This window comes from Malurus melanocephalus, unplaced genomic scaffold (assembly GCF_030028575.1).
Source record: "Malurus melanocephalus ecotype Western Australia unplaced genomic scaffold, MMel_1.1 scaffold_94, whole genome shotgun sequence".
Classification (NCBI taxonomy): Eukaryota; Metazoa; Chordata; class Aves; order Passeriformes; family Maluridae; genus Malurus; species Malurus melanocephalus.
Genome location: NW_026623326.1, coordinates 1443629 through 1468465, shown reverse-complemented (window position 1 = coordinate 1468465; position 24837 = coordinate 1443629). Strand labels below are relative to the sequence as shown.

General features: G+C 39.6%; 1 protein-coding gene across 1 annotated transcript; it reads left to right on the top strand.

Moving 5' to 3' along the window:
* Positions 1-701: 701 nt before the first annotated feature.
* On the top strand, positions 702-22583 carry HACD2 (3-hydroxyacyl-CoA dehydratase 2). Its single transcript, XM_057368572.1, has 7 exons — positions 702-870; positions 6789-6906; positions 7192-7210; positions 9947-10035; positions 15998-16119; positions 16774-16952; positions 17634-22583. The coding sequence occupies exons 1-7, from the start codon at positions 740-742 to the stop codon at positions 17714-17716; spliced, it is 741 nt and encodes a 246-aa protein (XP_057224555.1). The 5' UTR covers positions 702-739; the 3' UTR covers positions 17717-22583.
* The last annotated feature ends 2254 nt before the right edge of the window (positions 22584-24837 follow it).

The window sequence follows — 24837 nt, the reverse complement described above, 5'->3', positions numbered from 1 at the left end:
GTAGGGAGCTTCAGCAGGAAATGGGTTACAACTTCTATTCACATAAGATCATGGAATCGTTATGGTGGGAAGGGACCTCTGGAGATCATCCAGTYCAACCCCCACTGASCAGGRGACACAGGAACGGGTCCAGGAGGGTTTGGGATGTCTCCAGAGAGGGAAACTCCACGAYCCCCCTGGGTGGTCTGTCCAGTGCTYTCCACGCTCAGCGTAAAGAAGTTCTCCSTCATGTTGAGGTRAAACTTCTYGTGTTTTAGTCTATGGCCRTTGCTCCTTGTCCTGTCSCTGGACACCACCGAAAACTSTGGCACATCCTCTTGACACCCGCCTTTGAGWTAATTATGTGCATTAATGGGAGATCGCCTCTCATCTTTTCTCCTCTGAACTATATTACAAAAGTGTAAAAAACCTAGTACATACTCCAAAAATAACCTTACCAGCTAACTCTATGAATGTCTCTAAGGACACGGCAGCTCTATTTCTCCCTGCAGAGTGGCGCTTTGAAGCTGCCCTAAAAAGCGAACGAATGCCTCGCTGATCGCCAGCCGGRCATCCCTCCCTGATTCCCGGGAACRCCGCCTCCCCCGGGTGGAGCCCCGGGAGCCSCGCCGTGCCCGGTGCGAGGAGCCCATGGGGTCCCCGCGGCTGCGCGGAGCTGTCCCCGCCCGGCCCCGCTCCCGGGAAGTCCCGCCCCGTGCCCGCCGAGCGCCGGCAGCGGGCGGGGCGCGGGAGCCGCGAGATGGCGGCGGCCGGGAGCGGCGGGAGCCGGGCGGACAACGGCTACGGCGGGCAGCAGGCGCGGCGCAGGAAGGGCCCGGGCGCGCTGGCCACGGGCTACCTCGTTATCTACAACGTGGTGATGACGGCGGGGTAAGGGCCGGGCGGGGGCGGCAGCGGGGGCTCTCGGGCCGGGGCCGCCGGCGGGGCGTGGGGCTGCGCTCGGCCGGGCTGCGGCCGCGGGTGGGTCCGGCGGGGCAGGGCAGGGCAGGGCAGGGCGGCTCCCCCGCGCCGCTGGGAGCGGGTCCGGGCGCAGAGCAGCGGCCTCTCCATCGCCGTGCCCGCGCTCCCGTCCGGCCGAGCCCCTGCGGCTGCAGCGCCCGGGTGCCGGGTCCGCAGGCGTGGCTGTGCCCCCCGTGCCCCCCGTGCTGTGGGCGCTGCTGCCTCGCTCTTTGGATAACGCTGAAAAGCACAGCCGGCCCCTCGCTCGCTGCTCCTCGTGCTGCAGAGGCGCTCCTGCGCGTACATTCGCAGCTGCCTTCCCGCTGCCCCGTGTCTCCACCGTGCCCTGTGACCGAAAGCCAGGCTGGGTACCCGGGGGTGCCCCCAGCCGGTCCCTCCTGCGGTCCCCCCGGCCTGGGCCGGGTGTGACCCTCAGCGCTGCCCGAGCCCTCCGCAGCTTGTCCTCCCTCACACGCCCCTTCCACAASGAGTTCTGCACGGCAGCACAAGTGCGTGTGCCCTGGGAGCTGCCGTGTTTTGTAATTGACACCTTAATTTGCTCTGCAGCAATTTTCACATTCAGGTGAATGTAGTTTCCTTGGATCACCGTGTCTGTGGTGTGGATTCCGGCAGTTTTCAGTGGAGAGGTGACCCTAAGTACAGAGAATTTATCCACAGCAGTGGTTAAAGGCAAAGCTCTTGAGTCTTTCAAGCCCATGAACTCTTGAGCTACTCTGTAATTTGAGGTTGAAAGCTGCTGTTGGGACATGTGAGCTCCTGGACCAGCTTGGTGCTCTGCATTCTGCTGGGCAGAATGCAGACTGGGACCAATGGGTGCTTGCTCAGGTGTGTTCTTACGCACAAAAATCAGCGACAACTGGGAACTCTCAGGAGAGATACTTTTTTGTTTTGTTTTTTTAAATGTGATGGTGGCATCTCACTGGAATCCAGATAAAAATAAAACCATCTTAAGAAAGATTGAGGATATTTGGGTGGGAGGAGAAAAGAGCCTTTCAAATGGATCCCAAATGAATCCCAAATCCCAGTGTTTTCTGCCAGATGAACCCTGGCAGGTGAGGAGGTAAGCACACACAGCCGTGTCATGTTTGGAGGGAAAGTTAGGGTAGAATTAATATAGAGACAATTTACTTCAGTAAGRCAGTTGGACATGAAGGTTCTTGTCTTTGCTGGGGACGGCTGGTGTTGTGTCAGCACCACACTCATGTGGAGCAAAGGGGAGTGGGGAGAGCTCAGTTCTTGTGAGGTGCTTGGTACACCCGTTACCCAATAGCTGGGCTACTGTGAAATGTTACTAAGCAGGTTTGTGACCCCATATGATATTTGCAGGGTATTTCACTCAGAGGGCAATGATGATTACCCACCACTTTGATTTCAGTAATCTGTTGTTTCAGAAATAATTAMATGAGTAATACAATACATTGCAGTCAGTCAGGAGGGCCTTTCAATTCTGTTGTGGTGTCCCTGCATAAAATGTTAACAAGTTCACTTGTCTGAGCTGTTCTAAGAAAGAAATAAAAGCATTTCCCTGCTTATTTTGCTGCTCATATGCAATTTAGTTGTGTTTATAAAAGATAACAAAAATCTAAGAGAGAAGATGTGGTATAAATGGAGTTTTTTTMATGATTATGAGCTTTATGTCATGGCAAGCAAGCTCCTGGGCATGGGAAATTTCTATTTGTTCAGAAGATGAAATTTTTAAAAATTCGGGTGCTAGAAACCCACTTTTCCTGTTGTCATGTTTCTGATCATCATGTTATCCGTTCTCCTAGTTTACACCAAACTTCCTAGAAAATTCCACTCTTGGGTGGGAGGTGATCTGTGGTGCTTTAACATGAGCTGCTTTTTTTCTGGATGTGTTTTTGATTAGATGATTTCTGCCATTTGGGSAGTTACCACAGGAATTCTGTGATCATGGTCCTATCTCTCTTCTCTCTCACTTTTCTTTTGGGGTAGGTCACCGAGGGCTCTGACTGATAATTTGTCTTCAAACAGATTAGGAGCTTGCACTTCCACTGCTGAAATTCCACAATATACAAGGTTGAGCTTAGGACAAAAGCTCAGTTTGTTTGTTTTCAGACAGGTAGTTTTTCTGGAGCTGGTTGGCAAAAGGTCAGTTGTTTGGATGAGAAGATCTAAAGATTGATACACAGCTGATGGCAGTGATTAGTTACTGACCCAATGTCAGTCAGAGKGCTCAGACTTTGTTTCTCACACTGCACTGCCTTGGAAAGAGAATYGTGAAAAGAAAATACCAAAAAATTCAGGGTGCCCAGATGATGAAGAGATGCTGTAAAAGYACATGGGATTTTTTTTTAAGTGGTTTGTTGGGTTTGTTTGACAAATAGCTATAAAYTGAAGTACACAACAACATAGTTATGAAGTAATTAAGTGCTAAATAAATGTTTTAAAACCATAGTTGCCTCAGCTATTAACTTTATTTAAAACGTATCGAATAACAATTGAAAAAAATCTCAGCATAGTTACTGTATTTACTTTGCATTTATCTTGACTTAAAGAAAACACAGCTGATTCCAAAAATACCAGATCTTATTTTTATTTTTTATGCTGCAGTTCGTGTAGTAAGTGGATTCCTGGTAATACAGTGGCTTTTGCAAGAGCAAAACGGTAGAAAAAGCATGTGTGCCTGTGGCTCCCTAGCTGGAGCGGCATGCACTTACCATTTGGTTCATGTTTTGGATGTTTTCTTTCAGAAACGACCAAAATGGCACAATAAGGAATAATCAGTCCTGCAGTTGGTTCTCAGCTGTACTTGCTCAGGTTTTATTGCCCATGTTCAAAGCACTGAGCTGCAGAAAGCTCTGCATCTTGCTTCTCTTGTGTTCAGTCAGACTCTTTTCCCATCACAGTGTGAAGCTGYGGAGTTGTGCCTGACCTGGCATGGGAAGCTCACTGTGGAGGCAGAGATGCAGCATMGAAATTATTTTTCCTAAAAATGTGTTTGACCAAAATCACTGAATAGTGCTGGGTGGGGAGACAGGGCATGCTTTGAGARCTGAGTGTAAATGCCAGATAAGCTGCTTTAAAAGGTGATTATGTTTYTTATTTTTAGTCAAGTGCTGTAACTGACTAGTACTTCTGGGTATAAGTAGCTGGTGGTGGTATAAACAATGAATTTGAAAAGAGTTTCACTTAACAAGATCAATGGTAATGTAATAGCTTTTGAATTTACAAGGGTTTGTGTTAATCAGTGTTGAGCAAAGAGTGGTTAGGGTTATGAGTTTCATTGTCCATGTCTTCAGTGAGTGGTTGTTGAGAGTCAAAGTACACTTCTCCCTTTCAGGTGCACTCACTGCATAGCTCTGCTGTATTCTGTTGCATAAATGTTGCAGAACCTCGGTAAACTTTGCAAAAGAAAATGGCCTTTTTATAACCTGTGAGAGAATCAAGGGAGTTAACCTAAGGACCTGAGCACGAAGCTTGTCTGTCAAGTCTGACCGGCTGAAAGTGAAAAACCTGTGTGTGTGTGTGTGTGTGTGTGTGTGTGTAGTATTCATTTTTCTTACTCTGGATTAATCAAAGCATGTAATAGTCCAGTTTGCAGTTTACCGACAGGGCAGCAGTAATTTAATAAAATGTAGCTCCAGCTGGGCTATCAGGTAGAGTTCAGTGTGTAGATCAGGTAAAGCTTAGCTTTCATGAGACAGTGGCGCCTTTTGTTACCCTTTTAAACTTCTTGCCAAATTCCATTTTCAGTTGATATTCCTTGGTTTCACCTTCTCCTGTTCCATTTTCTCTAATCTTAGAGRGTGAAGAACTATTTAAGAATCACAGAAGCGGGGCAGAGGTACTAAAAGCTTCAGCACAAACTAGGCTCAGCTTTTAATTTTGTATGGGTTAATGCTGTGATCTATATCAAATGCTTTTTGAAGGACAGTAAATGGCATGGAAAGTACAGTCTTCCTGGAGTCTGTGATCTGGCACGAGGGTGGAGATGACCAAAAGGCTGCAGCTCCTCTGGGAGCCACGGGCTTTAGCAGTCCTTTTGTTCAGGTGAGAACAGTTTGCAGGCACAACCAAGAGCTGGCATCTTGTGCAACTGGAAAAATTGCTCAATTCAGCAGAGTTTCTCAACAAACATGGAAGATCAGGAAAAACAGAGAAATTTGACAGATAAGAACAGGACAGTGTCAGCCTGCTGTGATTTCCTGTTCTAAAGAAGAAACAGTTGGTGTTGCAGAGGAGAATCACTAATACTGTCATGCTTACTGGTTTATTCTACACTGAAGTACAAAYACAAAATGAATCTGATTCATTTTTTGTAAACAGCAATTACTTGGCAAATGTTTGTCCTTTGGTTTCACAAGACAGCTTTAACTGAAATAACTTGTCATTCTGAAAAAAGGSAGGGCTTGTTTCTCTTTGCCATTTATCTTCCCCACTCCTACTGCTTTTCTTTGGTGCTTGTCTTCAAGAAGTTGAGGCAGAAATTAATTATCTTTCTTTCAGTTCTACWAACAGATTTCGTTACAAACACAAACTTGGATGCCAGAACCACTTATGTTGAGAAATCTGAACTTCACTGTGTGTTTCAAACAATTATTACATTTGGGATAATATGTGCACATACTTTGCAATACCTAGGCAAATGTRATACTTGTAAGATGCTAATATGCTGTAAGTGAAGGGAATTTCTTCATCTTTGCTGTTACAGCTACACAGTTTTTTTCAAAGGGTAAAAGCTATTGCATAGTCAGGGGGCTTGCTACMTGTCTGCACAYTGAGGTGAATTGTTAACAGAGACAYTTGGTGACATACATGAGGGGTTTGGAGGGAGATGGAGGTAAAGYAGGGAGGCATTAAGAGTAGCTGAGAGTAAGACAGCCAGGATGACCATGTCAGTGAAAAGTTTGGAAGCCCCATGTAAGGATTTCCCACTTCTTCTTGACCAGCCGATAGCTTCTCTCCATGTTTGCCAAAAGCAAGTGGAAACTGAAGTTAACAATAGATGCTGCTTTCAAATGAGAAAAGTCTTTGACCAGGTTGACCTCTCACCTTGGGCTTGTGGCTTGTCATAGACTTCACTCAAGAATTTCTGATGTTGTGGGCAAGCCCAGTTCTGGACAGCTGTGGTAGTGAAAGCTTCAGCAGCCAGGATGAAATATTTTTAATATTTATTTAAGTTGCTTGAGGAGAAAATCCTCAGGGTTAACAGGTGACACTGTTCATGTGCAGTTGCACTTCTATGGGCACTACTCACATAGGCCTAGATGTATTTTTTTTTGGTTAAAAAGGAAAACTGCAGTGGGAATGGCCATGTTACTTCAAGGCTTTTGCAGGCTCAGTTTCCTTGCAGTTGTTTATCTGTAACTATTTTTCATATAATATATGCTACCAATTAAGCTGGATGCCCTCTCATAAAGTCTAGGTGTTTACTTTGAACTGAAATGTTAAAATCAATGCCTTCTGAATCTTGTTTGTCATGCTGCTGGTAAGAGATCTCTGACTGGCTAATTAGATAAATACTAGAACTGAAACCTCCTGTCAGGTGTTTTCTGCTTAAGCTAAACAAGATCTGATCCCAATCTGCCATGAATACATTCCATAACCAAATTAAATAGAGCTCACTGAAAAATAAATGGAGACATTAGAGATATTGGTATCATGTTGGTGCTGAAAATGCTTAAAAAATGCATCATCTTTCACTTTGATAAATTTGCAGATGATGCAAGTGTTTAACATTTCCAGTGTTGCAGAGTTGGTGTATTTCAGTGCAGCTTTGCCTATTGCTTTCTCAGGTATYAAAAGAAGCATTAAAGATATCTTTGTATTTATGCTTTGCTTAATRTCTCCTTTTTTCTCTCTTTCAGGTGGCTCGTTATTGCAGTTGGCCTCGTTCGGGCATACCTGGCTAAAGGCAGCTACCACAGCCTTTACTATTCAATAGAAAAACCYCTGAAATTCTTCCAAACTGGAGCTTTGCTTGAGGTAGGTGTAGGTTCCCTGGTATCACTAATATTTCCATTGAATGTGATGTRTTTCTTACATTTACTTTAATTCTACTGAACATCTCACACAAAAGCTAAATTTTCCTTTTAGCAAGTGATGAGGGAGTTTTACTGTYGGCTGTTTAGCTTGGGCAGCAGASCTAAATATTAATCAYAATTATTGAAATGCAAATACTGAAYTTTAAATTCTTGTAACAGAACTAAATGTGTGTCTGAATTGCTTAATTTGRAATGTTACTGATTTGAATTTTTCTTTTTGTTCTAGATTCTGCACTGTGCACTTGGTAAGCTTGCAAATTTTCAGTTTTATTATTTTTATACAAGACTGCACTTTTAGCAATGTGTTAGCAAGAAAWATGTTATGGCCTGTGAATTGTTGAATTTAATTCTTGCATAACTTATAATTTTTGTTTGAAATACATTCCTGTTTTTTACTACCTAATTTGAGAAGTTAAGTCACAAAAAAATATAACAGTGATTCAGCTCCTATCACTATAGTTCACTAGCCAGTATTTAAAGAGTAAGATGGAATTGAGGTTCCTAAAGCTGCAACTACAAATTGGCTGGTTTTCTTCATGATCCAGACAGTGCACATACTGGAGGGGATATTAGACTGCAGGTTCATAGTGAATTCCTGAGGGGTTTTTAATAACCAAGTGAGGTAGTTGCGAGAGCTCAGACTCATGCACAGGAATGTGTCAGCAGAGGGCAGTCTGGTTCTGTCGTTGATAAAGTAGTTCTGACCGTCCTGAATCATCCAATTACTCTGAAAACATCTTAAAAAGGCAGTTCATAAACTGTGCAGAGATCATCCTAAGAAATGAATAATCATATACTCCTCAAATTAATGTAAAGGCTTCTCAGAGCAAACTGGGTGTTTCACTTTTTTGCCTGTGTTGCCAAGGCAGTCCTTCCAATGCTGCTTCATTTTACTGAATCTCTATTACTGATTTTTACCAGAATAAACCATACTTTAAAAAGAAATTGTCAAAAATAAATATTAAAACGTGACTTTTTAAAGGACTTACTAACAAGTGGCAAGAAGGACAAGTTAAATCTTGAAACACTGGACAGAAAATCGTGCCGTTAAAATGCTGGTTTTACCATCCTGAATCTGCCATGCTCTGCTATTTTCTTAAGATAAACTTGTGTGCAGACACCAATGTTTACTAATATTAAATCTAAGAATGTAAAAAATTTAATTGAATTATCATTTCCTCACATCTGGGGAGTATGTGTCCATACAAACCAGTGAGTGACAGGAGAGAGTCTGTGTTTCATCTTGCAGCCTGATGCAGCACAGCAAACAAGATGATTATGCAGCCTGTCTGTGTGCAAAACTAATAATTCTGGCTCAGCTGATTTGAGGCGTGGATCCATTTAGCCCATGTTATCCTTAGTGGCACAATTTARTACTAGTGAAGAGAGCCATTAGGGGAATGTGGCAACATTTTATACCATTATTATTCAATCTTTTTGCTTTCCCTAATAAAGCTCTTTGCAAAAGACTTGTTTTCTTATAACTGGCTGTGGATTACATTTTYTTCTGTTAATGGAAGTGTTTGTCAGCTAAATAAAATGAGGGAGTTTTGCACAGCTGGATGAACTGCTGCTGTCTGCTGTAGTCCTACTGATTCTAGCAAAAGTTTCTATGCTAGGAGAAACAGGAAATTTGCAGATTCCTTTGCCCCTGCTGAACTAATTGCTCTAACAGAGCTGTAATTCTCTGTCAATAGAAGAGCTTATCTGTGACAGATGGCTGTGTGTATCAGCATAACTTTTCTCCCCACATCTTTTCAGTAGAATCTGAAATGCTAGCATCTGTGAGGCAAGTCCTTCAAAATACAAAGATKAATAGGGGAGTGTCTCCATGAAGGATGGTTGAGAGCAGGAGTTTGACATACAGCAAAGATTTTAAAAATGCAGAGCTCTACTTGGAAAGGAGGTAATGTGTAGCCCAGAGACCCAGACAACAAGTGATGAAATGGAAGAGAAGTGTGCCTGTAGGACTTTCCTTTTTACTCTTAAACCAAACATATGAATGAAAATGATTCAAGTGAAACTTGCCTTTGACTTTTCTCATTCTTTTTTCCTGTGTCACTTTCCTCTTTGGTTTCAGCATCTTTCTGAGGATGTTACGTTGCTTGTGATTTGCATTAACTTTAGAAGCACTTGTTACTGTATTTTAGGAGCTATACCTGCTCTTGCATTTGTCTTTTTCATTTAGCTATTGGAAGAAAAAAAAACTTTGCATCACAAAGTTTGGAAATTTTGTGTAATCTTGCGGTCTAAAACTACTGCTCTGTCAGACCTGGATGTGTAGCATCCTTTTATGGCAGTTTAAGTAGTTTAGCACCTCAGAACTTGCTGGAAGAGCCAGTGATATCTGCTTCCTTGAGAAACTCTGCAATTTGTTTCTGTACCTACCAATGCATCAGCTATTTCCTGGGGTTGGTTTGTTGTGGGGTTGGTTGGTTGGTTGGTTGGTTTGGAGGTTTTTTGAGTTGTATTTCCAGGAAGGAATTATAAACCTTGCACCTATCAAAAGATGGGTTGGATCAGTGTTTCTGAAAAATACGTATAATTTTTGCCGGCTGTTTTTTTGGGATATACAGTGCAAAACATATTTATTGGTTGTGCTTTTTAAATCACAGTAATGAAGAGTATCTTGGATATTTTAATCAGACAGGGTTTATTTGAAAAACTGTATCCCAGAAGCTGTTTGATTGAAATTATCTTATTGAGCTRTTCTGTGTATTGAGGAATGTGCTGTGATTGCAACAAGACCAATTACTTTTGTTTGCATTTTGATGCTGAAAGTCTTGTCAGGGGATRCACTGCATTAGGCTGTATAAACACACCAAAGGACTGACTTGGTATTTTCAAATTTAAAAAAATTAAATGCCTTCCTTCTAGAAATTTCAAATAACTGGACTTTGGTTTAGCTGTGTTTTATTTCCCCACCCCTACCACCCACCCTGCTAGTCAGGAATATTTACTAATTACAAAATATCTTCCAGGCATTGTTCCCTCTTCTGTTGTTCTGACTGCTTTCCAAGTGATGTCAAGGGTTTTCCTGACGTGGGCAGTAACACATAGTGTAAAAGAGGTAAGCTACACATCAAGCTACAAATTGATAGAAAAACTGTTGATCCATGCTGCAAAACCAGTGTTGATTGCTATCTTATTTTCCTTAAAATGTCTTTTGTTTGTATCCCAACATGTGAAATTSTTTATAGGAATTTCTGTGGATCAAAAGAAATAAAAATAGATGTGATGTCATCTTTTGTTGACRGTCAAACAGAGCGAGGTCTGATTCTCTCACTGTAAGACATCGAGCTCCTGAACAGATTCTGCAGTCCTTACTGACAGTTAAAGAGGTTCCAGTGTGTAACATAGAGCACAGAATTTGGTACCATCTTCTAGTATTTATCTCATTASTGCCATAAATAAAAGTGAAATCTCACTGCCCCCCTGCATACACAATTCACTTCTGAAACTGCCCCTCAGCAGTGCACAATAGTGCCTCCATGCTCTCCATTGTCACTCTSCAGGATAATCTTTTCTCTGTCCTTCATTCAATTTTCTTACATTCAAATGCAGGTGTTTTTTGCGGGCTGTGTGTTTTTCCTCACTGCTCACTACACCAAATACTGCTGTACTTCATGGAAATCTCTTTAGAATCTTTTGGAAGCCATATTTTTTGAAAATTTTTCTTGACAACTGTTTTAAAATCTAGATGTGCTTTAATTGGYACAGGTTATGATGATTGACACTTTCATGTCATCTGAATCCTTGTAGTAGCCCAAATATGCTGCATCTCTGCTGTTACTCTAGCCAACTAATCTTACTGGATTTCTTCTCATTAAAGAAGGAAATTAGTCTCGATGCCAGTGTCATCATGGATGCCTGAAATAAGTGACAGTCATTTTATGCATCAGATYGTGATTTGACAGGGAGACATGGAGAATGTCTTAAGGAGCTTGTCTTACTACAAAGTCCTGAGGGAAGCTGCTCTCTCTTCCTTCCTYCAAAGCTGTTATCAGAGCATCTGTGTAGAGGAACATAAGTCACTAGTTCCTAGTTATTAACAGCCCTTTCTGATATTTGAAAAAGCTTGTTTAGCTGATACTTTAGTTTCATGTTATTTAAAGTGGAGGAATGTTGTTTTTCTCAATAAATTTAAAATTTTGGAAATAACTATTTTCTAATGGATTTCCCTGTTGGTGTAAATTAATGTACTCTGGTCTCTGTTAATTCACCGGAAATAAGTACTAGATTTTGAACAAAACCAAAAAAGTTATAATCTCAAGACATTAGATTTTAGATATACGTATAAAATACTTTAAGTACTCTTGTAGTTTTGCTTGTTATCTGTATGATGTTGGGATACCCGGTGCTCTGTAAAGAATAGTGATAATCTGTTTTTATTAATTGTCTCCTGGTTTTGAAGTAACCCAAATATTAAAGGTTAGATTGAATGGATTAGAATTATTCCATGTGTTGTCTATTAGACATCAGAGAAAAAAATGTGATTGTGAGCTATTATTTTGGAGCTTATGCTCACATTCTCACCAGGGAAAACCGAAAGCATTTGACTCTTTCAACGATATTCCGTGCAGACTCTTTTCCCTCTACTCGTGTGGTCATCTGGTTAAAGTCTTGCAAGAGACTATGTATGTGTTACTTTTTAATGTCTTAGGAAGTGGGCATAAGAATGGTGAGGATGAGGGGGAATCCTGTGATGAGTTTCTGACCTGTGATTTAGAGCAAATAAATAAGAGGCTGTGTTCTGAGCCCTCCCCTTCCCCCAACCAGGGAGCCTGCAAGCTCACCTGGGGAGATGTACTGCAAGTGTCACAAATGTTCTACTTTTTCTGAAGGGCTGTCTGCACAAGTGAGCTCCATGGTGAAGGCCAGGATTAAATTCTCACACAACTTTATGGAACTTGTAAGCGATGCAGTTGCATGATGAGGTTGTTGTAAAATAAAACACAGTTTTCCTCTTTAACTTTCTGAGYGAGACTTGTTCAGTATCTTGCTTTTCCAGACTGTTTTCATGCATAACACAGCTAAAAGAAGAAATCTRTATTGCATCCCTCCTTCTATCAGGGTACACTTCTAGAAATGTGATGTGATTTGAAGCATGCCTCTTGCCACTAACATGTTTGTGCTTTTTGTTGACTTCAGTGCTGATGTGTTGTTAAACTCAGTCTGAAGTTATTCATAATAAATGCTAAAGCATGGAAATGTTATAGCACTGTACACTTCTTTGGGTAGCAATGAGATTCTCCTTATTTGCGTTGTAGGAGCAGTTGTTGGTGTTGTGAAGGAGGGTCTGGCATGCAATCAGTGCTGGCCATTACRTCAGAAAGGAATCCATTTGGTGAATTTTACTGTTTCCCCTGCAGTGGAAGGTGGAGAAAGAGCAGCCTGGCATGAAGGGCTGGGAGGATGTAGATRGGAGAACAGAAAGTGCCCTTCAGTTCAAAAGATGTCTTTCTGAATTGGTGTGAGCAGTGAGATCATCTGGTGACATCATGGCAGGCCTTTGTGGAGTTCCATTCTGACAGATAATTCTGTACCCCGTTCTGCTGGGTAATTAAAAAATGGTGTCAGCAAGCATTTATTGCTTATTCCATTGGGTTCAGTTACAGATAAGTTGCAAATAAGTGTGATACATATTTAGAGGAGCTTTTGTAGAACAAACAGTCAAGAAATGCTGTGAAAACAACATATACAGCATGTGAGGTAATTTGGACTCTAGTATTCGCAGTTCTGAATTGATGTCTTTAATCATTAGTAAAGCATACTTACTTAAAAGAGGGAAGAACATCTTATTGAAGACTAAGTTATAGTAAAAAGTCCAYGCTGGAAGAGTCAGAACTCGAAATGGCTGAGTACAGTTGAAAAGCCTGACTCATGACTGCTTTACATCTATGTAAAATTTGAGGAATGCCATATAATACAATAGTCTGTCAGGCCCTTTGTGCCTACTGTGAGGCTTCCTTTTTCTTTACTTAATTTTTTGTTTTATTTTTTAATCACTGTACCAGAGAACCAGCTCTTTGGAGAGAGACGTGCTGTTCCAACATTTTCCATCATTACACTTGCATAGTGCTGCTGGTTTTGCTCTTCTGCATTGGATTGCTTAATTATGTGTTTAGCTGAAATTTTCTGCAAATTTGTCAAACTGTTACTCTTAACGTGGAGAAATTTCCCTTTCCATTCTGAAGGAGAACATTAAAAACCTCTCAGGMTTTATTTTGTCAACTCCCAGTTCTCATCTTTGCATCTTAAAAGACAGTGGTTTCTTTTATATTTTAACAAACATTGTGTGCTATTCATAGTATTGAAGAAAAGCTGAAATATATTCAGGACCCTCCTTGATGATATGTTGGTTTGAAACAYATGCCAAAAAGTTATGCCTATTGTTTAACTGACCCCTATTAAGAGTGTTAGACAAATGAAGTGTAAATAAAAGTGAAAAATGAGGTGTCTTTTAAGTCTTCTTTGAAAGACTGGAATGAAAAAAAGTAGTGGAAGAAGAAGTGAATTCTCAGGGCAGCACTGACCTTAGTGGTTTATTAAAATAAGTCTACTGTGTATTTGCCTTCAACCTGGAAGTTGTAATGTGTAATGAGGTGGAAATGTAATGATGCAAATGCAGCATTAGCAGTGGCTGAAGGAGTAAGAAACAGTTGAGAAACAGTTTTGTAAATCAGTTCTCMGGTGTTTGATAATATACATTACAGTCATCTTTATCTGAGATTCAAAAAATTGTCTCTCAAAGAGATGTTGTGATAGTGACAGACTTCTGACGGCTAAGAGAGCATGCAAGAAGCATCCTTTATAATAATAGCCACCAGTTTCCAGTGCCCTTTCTTCCTTAAATAGGGACACAAGCTAAGGCACTATTAGTGATTCCTTAGGTGACCTAACAGGGTTGTGTGTTTCATAATGGTGTGAACTGTTTTAATACTGTTTTAATAATTTATAATACAAAGGAAGGGGGGGAGACTAGACCTTGAAGGCAGTGTTACAGAAGTCATATGATAGAACTGGACTGTAACTGCTGTAATTTTCTACTTCCATGTGTATGATTCACWCTGAGCGTCCCAGTTTCTTGTCCTTGCTCGTATCCTTGGATGCCACTTCAGGCTACAAACCTTTGGGTTTTGACTTCACTGTTTTCCTTAGCTAGGGAAAGAAGTGGGATTTCAAAGTCCAGGTTGAAACCTGTGACTCACAGGTTTATGTGAACTCATCACTAAGCTGCTACTCCCAATTTGACCAGAAGATGCAGCTCTGGAGTGCTTGTCAAGCACATTCCTCCTTTGGAACAGCAGCATCTGGGAAGTRCTGTTAACTTTTCTGTGTTAAGAGCTAGGTTTTGCTTATAAAGCAGGCCTCAAACAGGATTAGGATCCTGCAGCAACGTGTAAAATAGATTTGGTCTTTGAAAATCTTYAAATAATTTTTGGATTTTGCTCTTTTATGATGATGTAAGGGAGATTAATATCTAAACAAATTATCAAAATGTGGAAAAAGAATAAGGTGCTTTTGCTGCAAAATGCAGTAAAAATGACCTGAAATGTTACACGTRGCAGAACATAGATTTACAGCACAATACAGATTACCAGCAGCTCCACATTCCAGGATAGCTCAAGATTTCTGTATAAATTTTTCTGGGTTTTGCAGTCTGTAACAAAGCTTTTTCTGGGTAATTCCCATGAGAGTTTTTACCCAAAAATACATTATTAGTCCCCTCCTATTAAAGAGTTTCTGATTGTCCATATATCCTTGTTCATTTTTTTTTCTGTTGGTTTGTACTTTGTCCAAGATGAATAGAGTGCACCACCCACATATCCTGACTTCCTTTTCCCTTTTTTCAAGASCTGGAGGAAAAGAGAAAATGTGGGCCMCTGTGGCTGGGCTCTTTTTGTTCCCCTAGTCCACTGAATTTGGGCTCAAGGTGCTCATACAGCTGGGAATTGTGTTGAAGAGGGGAAGGAAGGAAGGAGAAGGATGCATAAAACTCATGTCTGCTCTCTCAAGGGTTTGTACTGTGGRTATGTGACCCTACATACAGTACTTGATCCATCTGGAACTTGAACCTCATAATGATGCTCCATAATCTAATAAATCTAACTCTTCATTTTAAAATACGTGCTTTTGAGGATTAACCTTCTAAATATTCCAGATAAAGGCAGTTAATCACAGAATATTTTGAGCTGGAAAGGACCAACAAGGATCATTGAGTCCAGCTCCTAAATGAACGTCCCATACAGGGATCAAACCCACAYTGGCATTACTGGCACCGTGCTTGGACCAATTGAGCTGATCTCAGGGTTAAAATATGGAAAGAGTTAGAGCTGGTTCAGTGATGTGTGACTGACATAAAAGCTCCAAAAGGTGTAAAGCAGTGAAACATGATACTTGAGTGAAACATTAGTGGAACTATGCTAGTTACAATAAGCAGAAAATGGAGCAAGAACAGTGAATCAGGTACCTGCCAAGCTTACCTGAGGTGAGACAATTGTGCTGCTTTCTTCTCCCAGCCTGAGATCTGGTGTTAGCTGTTTTGCTGCTGCTCAGGAGTAAGACCCAGTTTCTCACCTGCAGATAAAGGAAAACAGTGCTTCTACTCAGAAGTACCATGAAGTAGTATCAGAATATTAAGTTTAAACCAGGTATCAAATTTCTGCCCTAGGAGACATTTGCAGGACCAAACATAGAAGCTGGTACTCTGTAGGAATGGGAAGAGTTAACAATTATACTCAGCATTTCAGGGATTTCTTGTACCAAGTTACCTTGCAGGGGATATGAGAGCTCAAGTTACCTGGTCATGAAGCAGATCTCTTCTTAAGCAACTAGGAAAATACAGAGCATGATAAGAAGGGTGTTTTACTGTTGTTACTAATGTTGCTTTTAAGCTCATTCCTGGAGTCTGTTCTCTAAATGATGCAGTAAAGCAACCCACAAGAATTGATTTCTGTGAGGTTTTCTTGAGTGTGGGGAGGAACTGGTAATGCTGGAGTTCATACTAAGCCTCTGTTCCTTTCTCACAGGTACAAACTGAAGACAGTGTTCTCTTGTTTGTAGTGGCCTGGACAATCACCGAGATAATCCGTTACTCTTTTTACACGTTTAGCTTGTTAAACCATCTCCCTTATCTCATCAAATGGGCCAGGTTGGTAGCATAATAAAAATCACAGACTTAAAGTACTGATTTGACAGGGATATTTATCTTGTAAAGTAGTTGCAGTGCAAAAAATTAGGTTCTGCCTTCAGGTAATTGTCATGTTTGTGAATGTGACTGCCTAGTTTCTTTACAGCAGATTTGCGGATTCCAAAAATCTGTTTTATTGCAAGCTGAAAGAGTAGTTTGTCTGAGCTCAGTTCCATTTGCAAAATGATTGTTTGTCAGAAACTGATATTTGACAGTAAGGGATGACAGTAAGTAAACTGACATTTAGCAGTAATTCTTGAATCCAGTGGTTGTCCTTGAAATAATCTTTAAGGTTATTGATTAACATCAGATATATTTGGCATCATTTAAAGTCGTAAAATGACCTCTCTCAGAGTTAATTGTGTGTGTGTGTAGTGTAGTTTTAAAGATAGTTTTTAGATTCTCAGATATTTAAATATTTCCAAACAATTGCTGATTTGACTACTTACCTTGCAATAATGTTCATACCTTGCCATGCTCTAAAAAAATAAGAGCTAAGAAAAGTAAATACTGAGTTGAGAATTCAAAATTTGAATATCCATAATATCATTTAACAAATACTTTGTCAAGAGTTTCTTGTAACGTTAAATTCTTTCTGTGTATGTTTCATTCTAGGTACACTTTGTTTATAGTGTTGTATCCAATGGGAGTCTCAGGTGAATTACTCACAATATATGCTGCATTACCCTTCGTCAGGCAGTCTGGCTTGTATTCCATTAGTTTACCTAACAAGTACAATTTTTCATTTGACTACTATACATTCCTGATCCTGGTTATGATCTCCTACATTCCCAGTAAGTATGAGTTTGTTACGTTTCTTAGTATTAACACTGTAACAGTAAAAGCAAATAATTGTGGGATTAACATACATAGAATTAACCAATTTAGCCTGCTGATGACCTTGTTTAATTTTTGCATGGTTCACAAAGGTTTGGTATCTCATGGAAATTTCAGCTTTTGCTGTTTGTGTATGTATGTTTTCTATCTCCTGCTTTATTCTACAGACATACTGTGTAAGAGTCTTAGAAATAAGAGGAGAAAAAGCTTTGGATGGAGAGAGATGAAAGAGGCACTGGTTTGTATAAAGTGCCTTAGGGTCTGAAAGTGACACTAGAATTACACAAATTGAAACAAATCTGGAAATTTCTCTTGAAAGGACTTTTTCCTCCCTCCAATCTGTTCTCTGTATTGTGTTCGTGCAGTTAAGGCAACTTTCGTCATCTGCTTGTACATGGCGAGTTAAATAAGGCATTTTGCATTTAATTACAAATGTGATTGCTCTAGCAAAAAAAAAGTACCTGAAGCCTAAGAACAATACCAGTTCATCTCTTTAGAGTATAAAAGGCAATAAATAACTTSAGCAAAAAGAGGATAAGTGCATCCTGTAATAAGGAATTGGTGACCTTGACCATGTGATTGTGCATCTTGCAGGCCTCGCTTCACATTTTATTGACTCAAGTGTGTTTTCTCCTCAGTCTTCCCWCAGCTGTATTTCCATATGCTACATCAGAGGCGAAAGGTACTCTCCCACACTGAAGAACATAAGAAGTCGGAGTAATTCCAACTTTTTCAGAACTTTTCAAACATCAAAATGCTGCAGTTTTTCAATACCCAGCACATTTGTAAAGAATATACCAAGATAAGTCAGAGGTAAAAGACCAATAATTTAGCAAGAATAACCAATAAATCTGATTTCACTGAAATTCCAGGATGTAAAACATTGAAATAATTTTYAGCTTGCAGTGCTTCAGAAAACTTAAACTTTATATGGCTTGGCAGTTAACCTTTTCCTTAAATGATGTGCTAACTGGTTTTCATTTATTACTAAATGCCTGAAGGTTGCAGTATGAGTGATGAAGTTGTACCCACTAAATGCCTGAATTGGGATTACTGATACCTCTTTTTTTAAGTGCTTGACTGCATGCCAGAAACTGTATGTATTGCTGTGAAAGCAAACAATATGCTCTGGAATACTTCAGGATAATGTCAGAGACTTCAGTGGAGAATGTAATCTGGGCAAAGTGTTTGAATTTAGAAAGGTAGGTTGTGTATTTAAAAGGTGATGGGAACAAGAAGGAGAAACCGATTACGAGAAATGAGGGGAATGTGATTCTTTAGGAATTTCAACAGTATGGTGTCTGACCRCAGAGTGTTCTCTGAAGATCTTGTTTAAACTGATTATTGAAATGCTAATGTTAATTCAGAAGCTGTAATTCTTACCTGAAACATTAAAACTACTCTAAGTACTGCATCCCTGGATACTTTTTTACCTATTAAGAAAAAAAATAGTAACTGTAATACTTCTAGTGGTATCAGTAATGAAWATAAACAATATATGGAGGCAGGTCACCCAGAAACAGGTGCGATTCTCCCTTTTTTACTTTAAATTTAATTTCTAGTCACAGTCAGTGATACTTACCTTCAGTGCTGAGGACTACTTGGTCTGCTATGGAATCATCTGGGGGCCTTGTTCCTTAACCTAACTTTTCACAAGTGACCGAAGGCATCACTCATCCAAGCAGGCAGTTCCAGGCACTCAACTTCTGAAATGTTGCAAAGTCATGAGCTGCACCTTGTAAAGCAGATTATCTCGTGTGTTACATGCTGCTTTTGCAGCTCTCACCTATTCTTTCAAGAAAATGGAAGACCACATAAAATTGTATTCTCCTTGGTGCTTTCTCGGGTTCTCAGGCTTAATCTTCCCTTGGGAAGATGAAAGGAAACGGAAAGAGCTGAAGAAGCCTTGTGGTGAGGCAGAAAGCCTCATGCTGTGTGAGCTGTGCCCCAAGTCAGGAAGAAGCTTTTGATTGGATGTAAAAAGGGTGGGGAATGGAAGGGACAGAGGGAGCAGGGAAATTAATGGGTATCCAAGGAGAAACAAAAGGAAATGTAGGTTATGGGTTTGCTCTGTTAGGAATTGATGGCCAAATAGTTCTGTATGCAYCCAGTCAGAGTCACTAGACAGGACCACGTGGGCTTCCCTGGCTTCCCTCTTGTAACATGATTTAGTGCATAAATGAGGTGTGACCAGTCCCATGCTACCTGCAATGCTGCCTCATGCTGTGCCTGCCAGCACCTCCCCTGGACATGGCCCAGTTGTGTTTGACACATCCCAACTCTCCCTAAACACAGCCAGGAAGTACTSAGGACACAGGCTCTCTGTTCTAGAACTTGGGAAGAGCTGGAATTACAATTATTTAGGCTTATACTTGTCAGAGCTGTTTTTTTTTTTTAATCTGCATTTTTCAGTAATTTTCTTTGGCTTCATCATAAGGACTGAATTTTCCTAAMTCTCAGTATATAGAGCCTTTCCTACTCAACACGAACAGGACTACTATAAGCAGAGAGAGGATAAGAGACCATAGTAATCTTTGCTTCTATTTTCAGCATTTTGGAGCCCGTTATTGACTGGAGGTTGTAGCAAGTTTGGTGTTAGTCTTTTCTCCCAAGTTACAAGCAACAGAACTAGAGGACAGTGTTTCATTTTGTGCCAAGGAAGGTCTAGAYTGGATATTAGGAAAAAATTCTGCATGGAAAGGATTGTCAAGCATTGGAACAAGCTGCCCAGGGAAGTGGTAGAGTCACCATCCCTGAAAGTATTTAGAAGTGTAAATTTGGTGCTTAGAAATGTGGTTTAGTGGGATTTTGCAGTGTTAGGACAATGGTTAGAGGTATTTTTCAACCTAAACAATTCTGTGATTCTATTGCTGTGGCCATACACAACCTCAAAATTTGGATTGGTTTTGGATTTTGGATCCAAATTTGGTTTTGGATTCAAAGAGGCAACAATTCAATTCATTTCTGTATTAGGTTATGTGCTTTGTTGTAGTGATCTGAGAAATGTTATACTATTCTGAACTCATTGTTTGAAAGTGTAGACTTTCACCTCTGAACAAAACATCTCCTTTTGCTTATACTTGCTATTAAAGAAGTTAATGTTAGAATTTCTGAAGGATGTCATCTAAAAGATCTGATTTCCTGATGTACTTATGTTACTGGATATTGTTAATGCTCAGCTTCTGAACTTTTCTTAATTTGATTTCTCTGGCCAAATAAAAKATTTGGTTTCAAATTTGTTGTTCCAATTTGGAGGGAAAAAATGGCTGTGTAATACTGCTACATGAAACAAACTCCTGRCTCTGTTGATGAAAAGGATCCAGTACAGATCTATAGTGTATAGCACTGGCACCAAGGAAAAGCAGAGCCAGCTGCCAGTGGGGAGAAAGCTTGTGCAACCAACACCTTTATTGAATAGACTTTATYATGGAATATTTACTTTAACTGAATATATTAATTTATCACACAAATGCAAATAAACTACAACCTTCTGAAAGAAAATGGAGTTACTTTTCCTTTCAAAAGAAAAATAAATTGCTTTTACAGTAAGAATTCTTACCAGCAAAGTTAGTTTATAAATTATATTCTGAAGTATAAACATGCAGTTACWGTGTACAAAAATTCAGTGCTTTTTCAAGTTTATCTTTTATGGAAGTCACTGGAAGGTGATCTTGAGAGAGAACTGTAGTGAGATATTCAGTACTGTTTGGGTTGTTCTTTAGTACCGCTGACACGTGTGGGGTTTCTTCTCATAAAAGAAGTTTCCCCTCATCTGTCACTGAAATTGTGCAGTGGTTTCCATGAACTCTATAATGGAAGCTTTGATTGGTACTCAGTCACAAATGCAGAAGGTTTTATTTTCCCACAGACTGTTTACTTGGCTTGCATGTTCTCTCTGCCTATCTGAACCAGCAGGCCTTCCCTGCTTTGGTATTCTCTGTTGTGTGCACTGGTTCAGTTGACAGCACTTTATGTTCTACCATGCCAGCTCTGTCTGAGTTCATCACTACCCTCCAAAAGACCAAGGTTTTCACCAGTGTGTAGTTTACAACTGGAATKGTAGAAATGCTCATATTGTAAATTACAGTAAGATGCAGATTACAGTGCAGGTAAATTGTAATTTTTCACAATGTGATGTTTTTATCAGAGGGTTTTTTGTTATCATTATGAAGGTTGGCATTTGTGTGGACCAATCTGCAGTGTCATTTAAAAACCTATCTTTCAGCTTAAAATTTTCATGAGTATACATCAAATCATATCTTTTGATGTATATGTCAGTGCAACTTGGGTGAAAACTATATACAGTCATTTTTGTATTTTTTTCTATGTTGTGAAGAATAAAATTGTAATTTTATAAGTCTGATTCACTAAGATTATTATAAGTTAAATGTATTTTTTGTATATTTAGGAATCTGATATTACCTGGASCTCTGAAAGACTAAGCATAGATTTTTTATGCATGGTTGAAAGATATTTCAACTTGATAATGCAGTGAAATGGTTTGTATGCTRAAATACTAGTCCGTGTTGTTGCCTTGTGAAATTGATTCTGTGCTCTCTGCCTGGATTTGGCCTACTGATCAGTGATACTAATTGCTATAATCCAAATAAAATAATTCTGAACAAAATATGTTGTATTGTTACTGTTTAAGGAACAAAAGTAGATACWTTACAAATGTGCGTTAGGGCTTCATTTGTATTCATTTTTGCACAATGTGTACCTTGCAATTTACAAGTTTTTTTTAGCATATGTAACTCTGGAGCTCAGACAAAAGAATTAAGAAACTTCAGTGTTAKGATCGCTGTGCCTTCCACACTCAAAAGAAGTGCTCATAACAACACCTTAACTGACTGTCAACACTCACAATTTCCTAAGGGATCCTCAACTGTGTGTGAGCTCTTTGTTCTCCTGTTSTTACCTGTACTCTGAATGCTGATGGTTTCCTACAAAAACAAAATTGAGTATTATAAATATAGTGGAATGCTTAACTAATGCAMCAGAATACTTCAGAGTTCATTTACTAAATATAATATGTCTGCTACCACGGCAACGTTTTTAGCATTTTTAACACTTCCTGAGAGAGATTTTAAAACTGTTTAGATGGCATAATGCTCATRAATAACAAGTTATAATCCTCTAATAAGAACTGAGTGGTAGCTGCAGAGTGAGTGCTATTATTCTAGGCATATGCTTGTCATAAGATTGCACAACTACAGTGATTTTTTTGTTGATTGAAGACGGGATGAAACAGTGTTGTCATGCCGAGCATCAGCACATGTCCTACGCATGATGGCTGTGACTGAGCACTGCTGGGCAATTCAAACCTCAGAAACACTGGGCTAGAGAGGTRCTGAGCTCTGTGCTTTACAGTAACTATCACTGGCTAGTTGTGTTTCCTCTCTGCGTTTTGAAAATAGTATGTGGAAACAATTTTAGTTCCCTAGGGTAACATTAAAATGTCTGAAAGGCATAAGGATTCTGTGGTTGTCAGCAAGTTAATGTCATAATAGTGTGTAAGGCTCATCTTAAATAAAGCATTGGCAGTTCTTGACATAAGACTAGAAGAAGGATTTATGCTGCTTTGCTGAATATGAAATAAAAAGGTGTGAATATCTGTGTGATTCAATTTCATGTGATGTGAACTGAGCATTTCTACAGTTGGGAGTGATTGATTCAAGCCACCCAACTGCTTGGAACTTCCATTCAATATCAAGTGGTTTATAAATTCTTCCTGTCTCCAATAAATGCTTTTTCACACTTGTCAGAAGACTTACAGCAGTAATATAATTAATAAAGCTTCTTTGGTGGCTTCTGAAGACTGCCTTTGAAGTAGTTGCAATTTCAAATGTGGAGGAAAAAATTGTAACTCTTTTATACTGGCGATCACTAATTCCCAGAATAATAATTTCTTTTACAGATGTGAAAAATCCTAAAGCCCTTTTTATGGTCTTACAATTAGCTTGACCATTAGTATTGTCAGATGTTTGTTTTTCTCTGTGATGTGCTGACATTAAGGAAAGAGCTGTTACTGACAGTAGTATGTCTTAATTTTTCTAATGGTTTAAGTAGATGCATATTTTTTCAATCTTCCACTATAAAATCATAATTCACAATATTTAGAAACATTTCCATATCTACTTATACTTGCACAAACTGTCACAGCTGCCTCTCTCTCAATTTAAATTATTCTGTGTAGTTTGTACATAGAAATTTTACATTATTTTGTACTACATGAGGATGTTATTTTTGGGAAATCCTTTGGTGGAAGTTTTTGCAGAGGCTCATTCAACTGAATTGTGAACCCTGAATTGCATTTTGTTCTGTCTTTTTGACTCCTGCTACAGACAGTCTGCAGAGTCTTCTGTGGACCGTTACTACTTGCTGTGTAGTACAAGTGCACATTAAAAACTTTAGTACTGACATTTTCTAGTTTGAACACCTGAAATTCCAGAATCATTGCTGCTGTGTAATTACATTCAGCCTCTTGGGCAAGACAGTGGATTAGTCTCACTCTACAGGGATAATCTGAAGAATACATATAAAGGGATACAGGCATTTCAAGTATCGTCTTTAAAATTAGTCCTAAGTTGATGGCAATGTAAAAATAAGCCCTTTGTTGTTTTCTGTATGTAGCATGCCCACAAAAAACACCTGGTGTGGAGATTATATAGGAAGTGGAGGACCTGCCTATCAGCCTGACACCAGTTGGCTTTTATGAAATCAGTTTGTGTTTTCAAGGTTTCTTTGGGTAAAATACATCCTCTTCACTTAGTGGATAGGAAAGATAATGAGTGCTTGTCTTCTCTACTTAATGACCGTCAAAAAACCAATGAGGTGGAAGAGGCGAGAAGTACTGGAGGTTATGGAGCTCCATCCCTGTGTTTCCCAGAGAATATTTGGACACTGACAAAACACGAAACTTTCTTCCTGTTCCCTTTGGAATCCAGTAGTATTTCTTTGGGGCGAGGGTGGTGTTGTTTGGGTTTGGGTTTTGGGAGGGATTTTTTGTTTGTTTATTAAGGCAGATCAGCAGCACYTAATGGATATGCTGCAATGTTTAGTCTAGTGTGCTGATGACATGAAGTTTGTTTTATTTTCCTCCAGGTGTTTATTACAAGTTTATAAGGAACTGGATGCACTGGCTTAGGTGTTTTGTTTTACTCCTCTGTTCCTGTGTATAAACTGCTGCTGGGAAAGTTGYTGGTTTGAGAGTATCGAGTTTCCTTACCCAGATTTTTGGTGCAATTTAAATTAAATAAACAAAGCACTTTGTTAGCAAACTGGAACAGTGCAAAAAGCTTTCTCACATCAGCAAGAAAATGGATGTGAAATTGAAAGTCAGACATTGCTGGTTAGTTTACTTAGTAAGAATAGAAATTAACGATACTGTTAGAACCCTTTACCAGCAGCAAACTCTATGGCCTGAAAATGTTGGATTATTCTTCAAAAGGTATTGTCAAGTCAAACAAATTGTGGAAACCTGCTCTAGGCTTACAGGTGTGTTCAGTCAAGGGGCAGATGTAAATATTCATGGGCTACTGTGCTGCAGGTTCCTGGTGATGCATAACTGTGGATGAAGCCTGAGCACACCAGATTTTGAAGAAATAAACTGCTGACAGAAAGATGTAAAACTCCTAGGGTTGTTAAGTGATTTAGTTAGTTACAAGTTTAAACTGATATTTGCGTGCATAATAAACTATCATTTGGGTCCTATAATACGAATTCTTTACAATAAATTTAGTGTATAATGTATTGTTTTCTGCCCATTAARAATGTGTAACTCAGAATAATTTTACAATTTTTTTAAAAAGTRGTTTAGTATCTTTTTATTCAAGCCTGTGT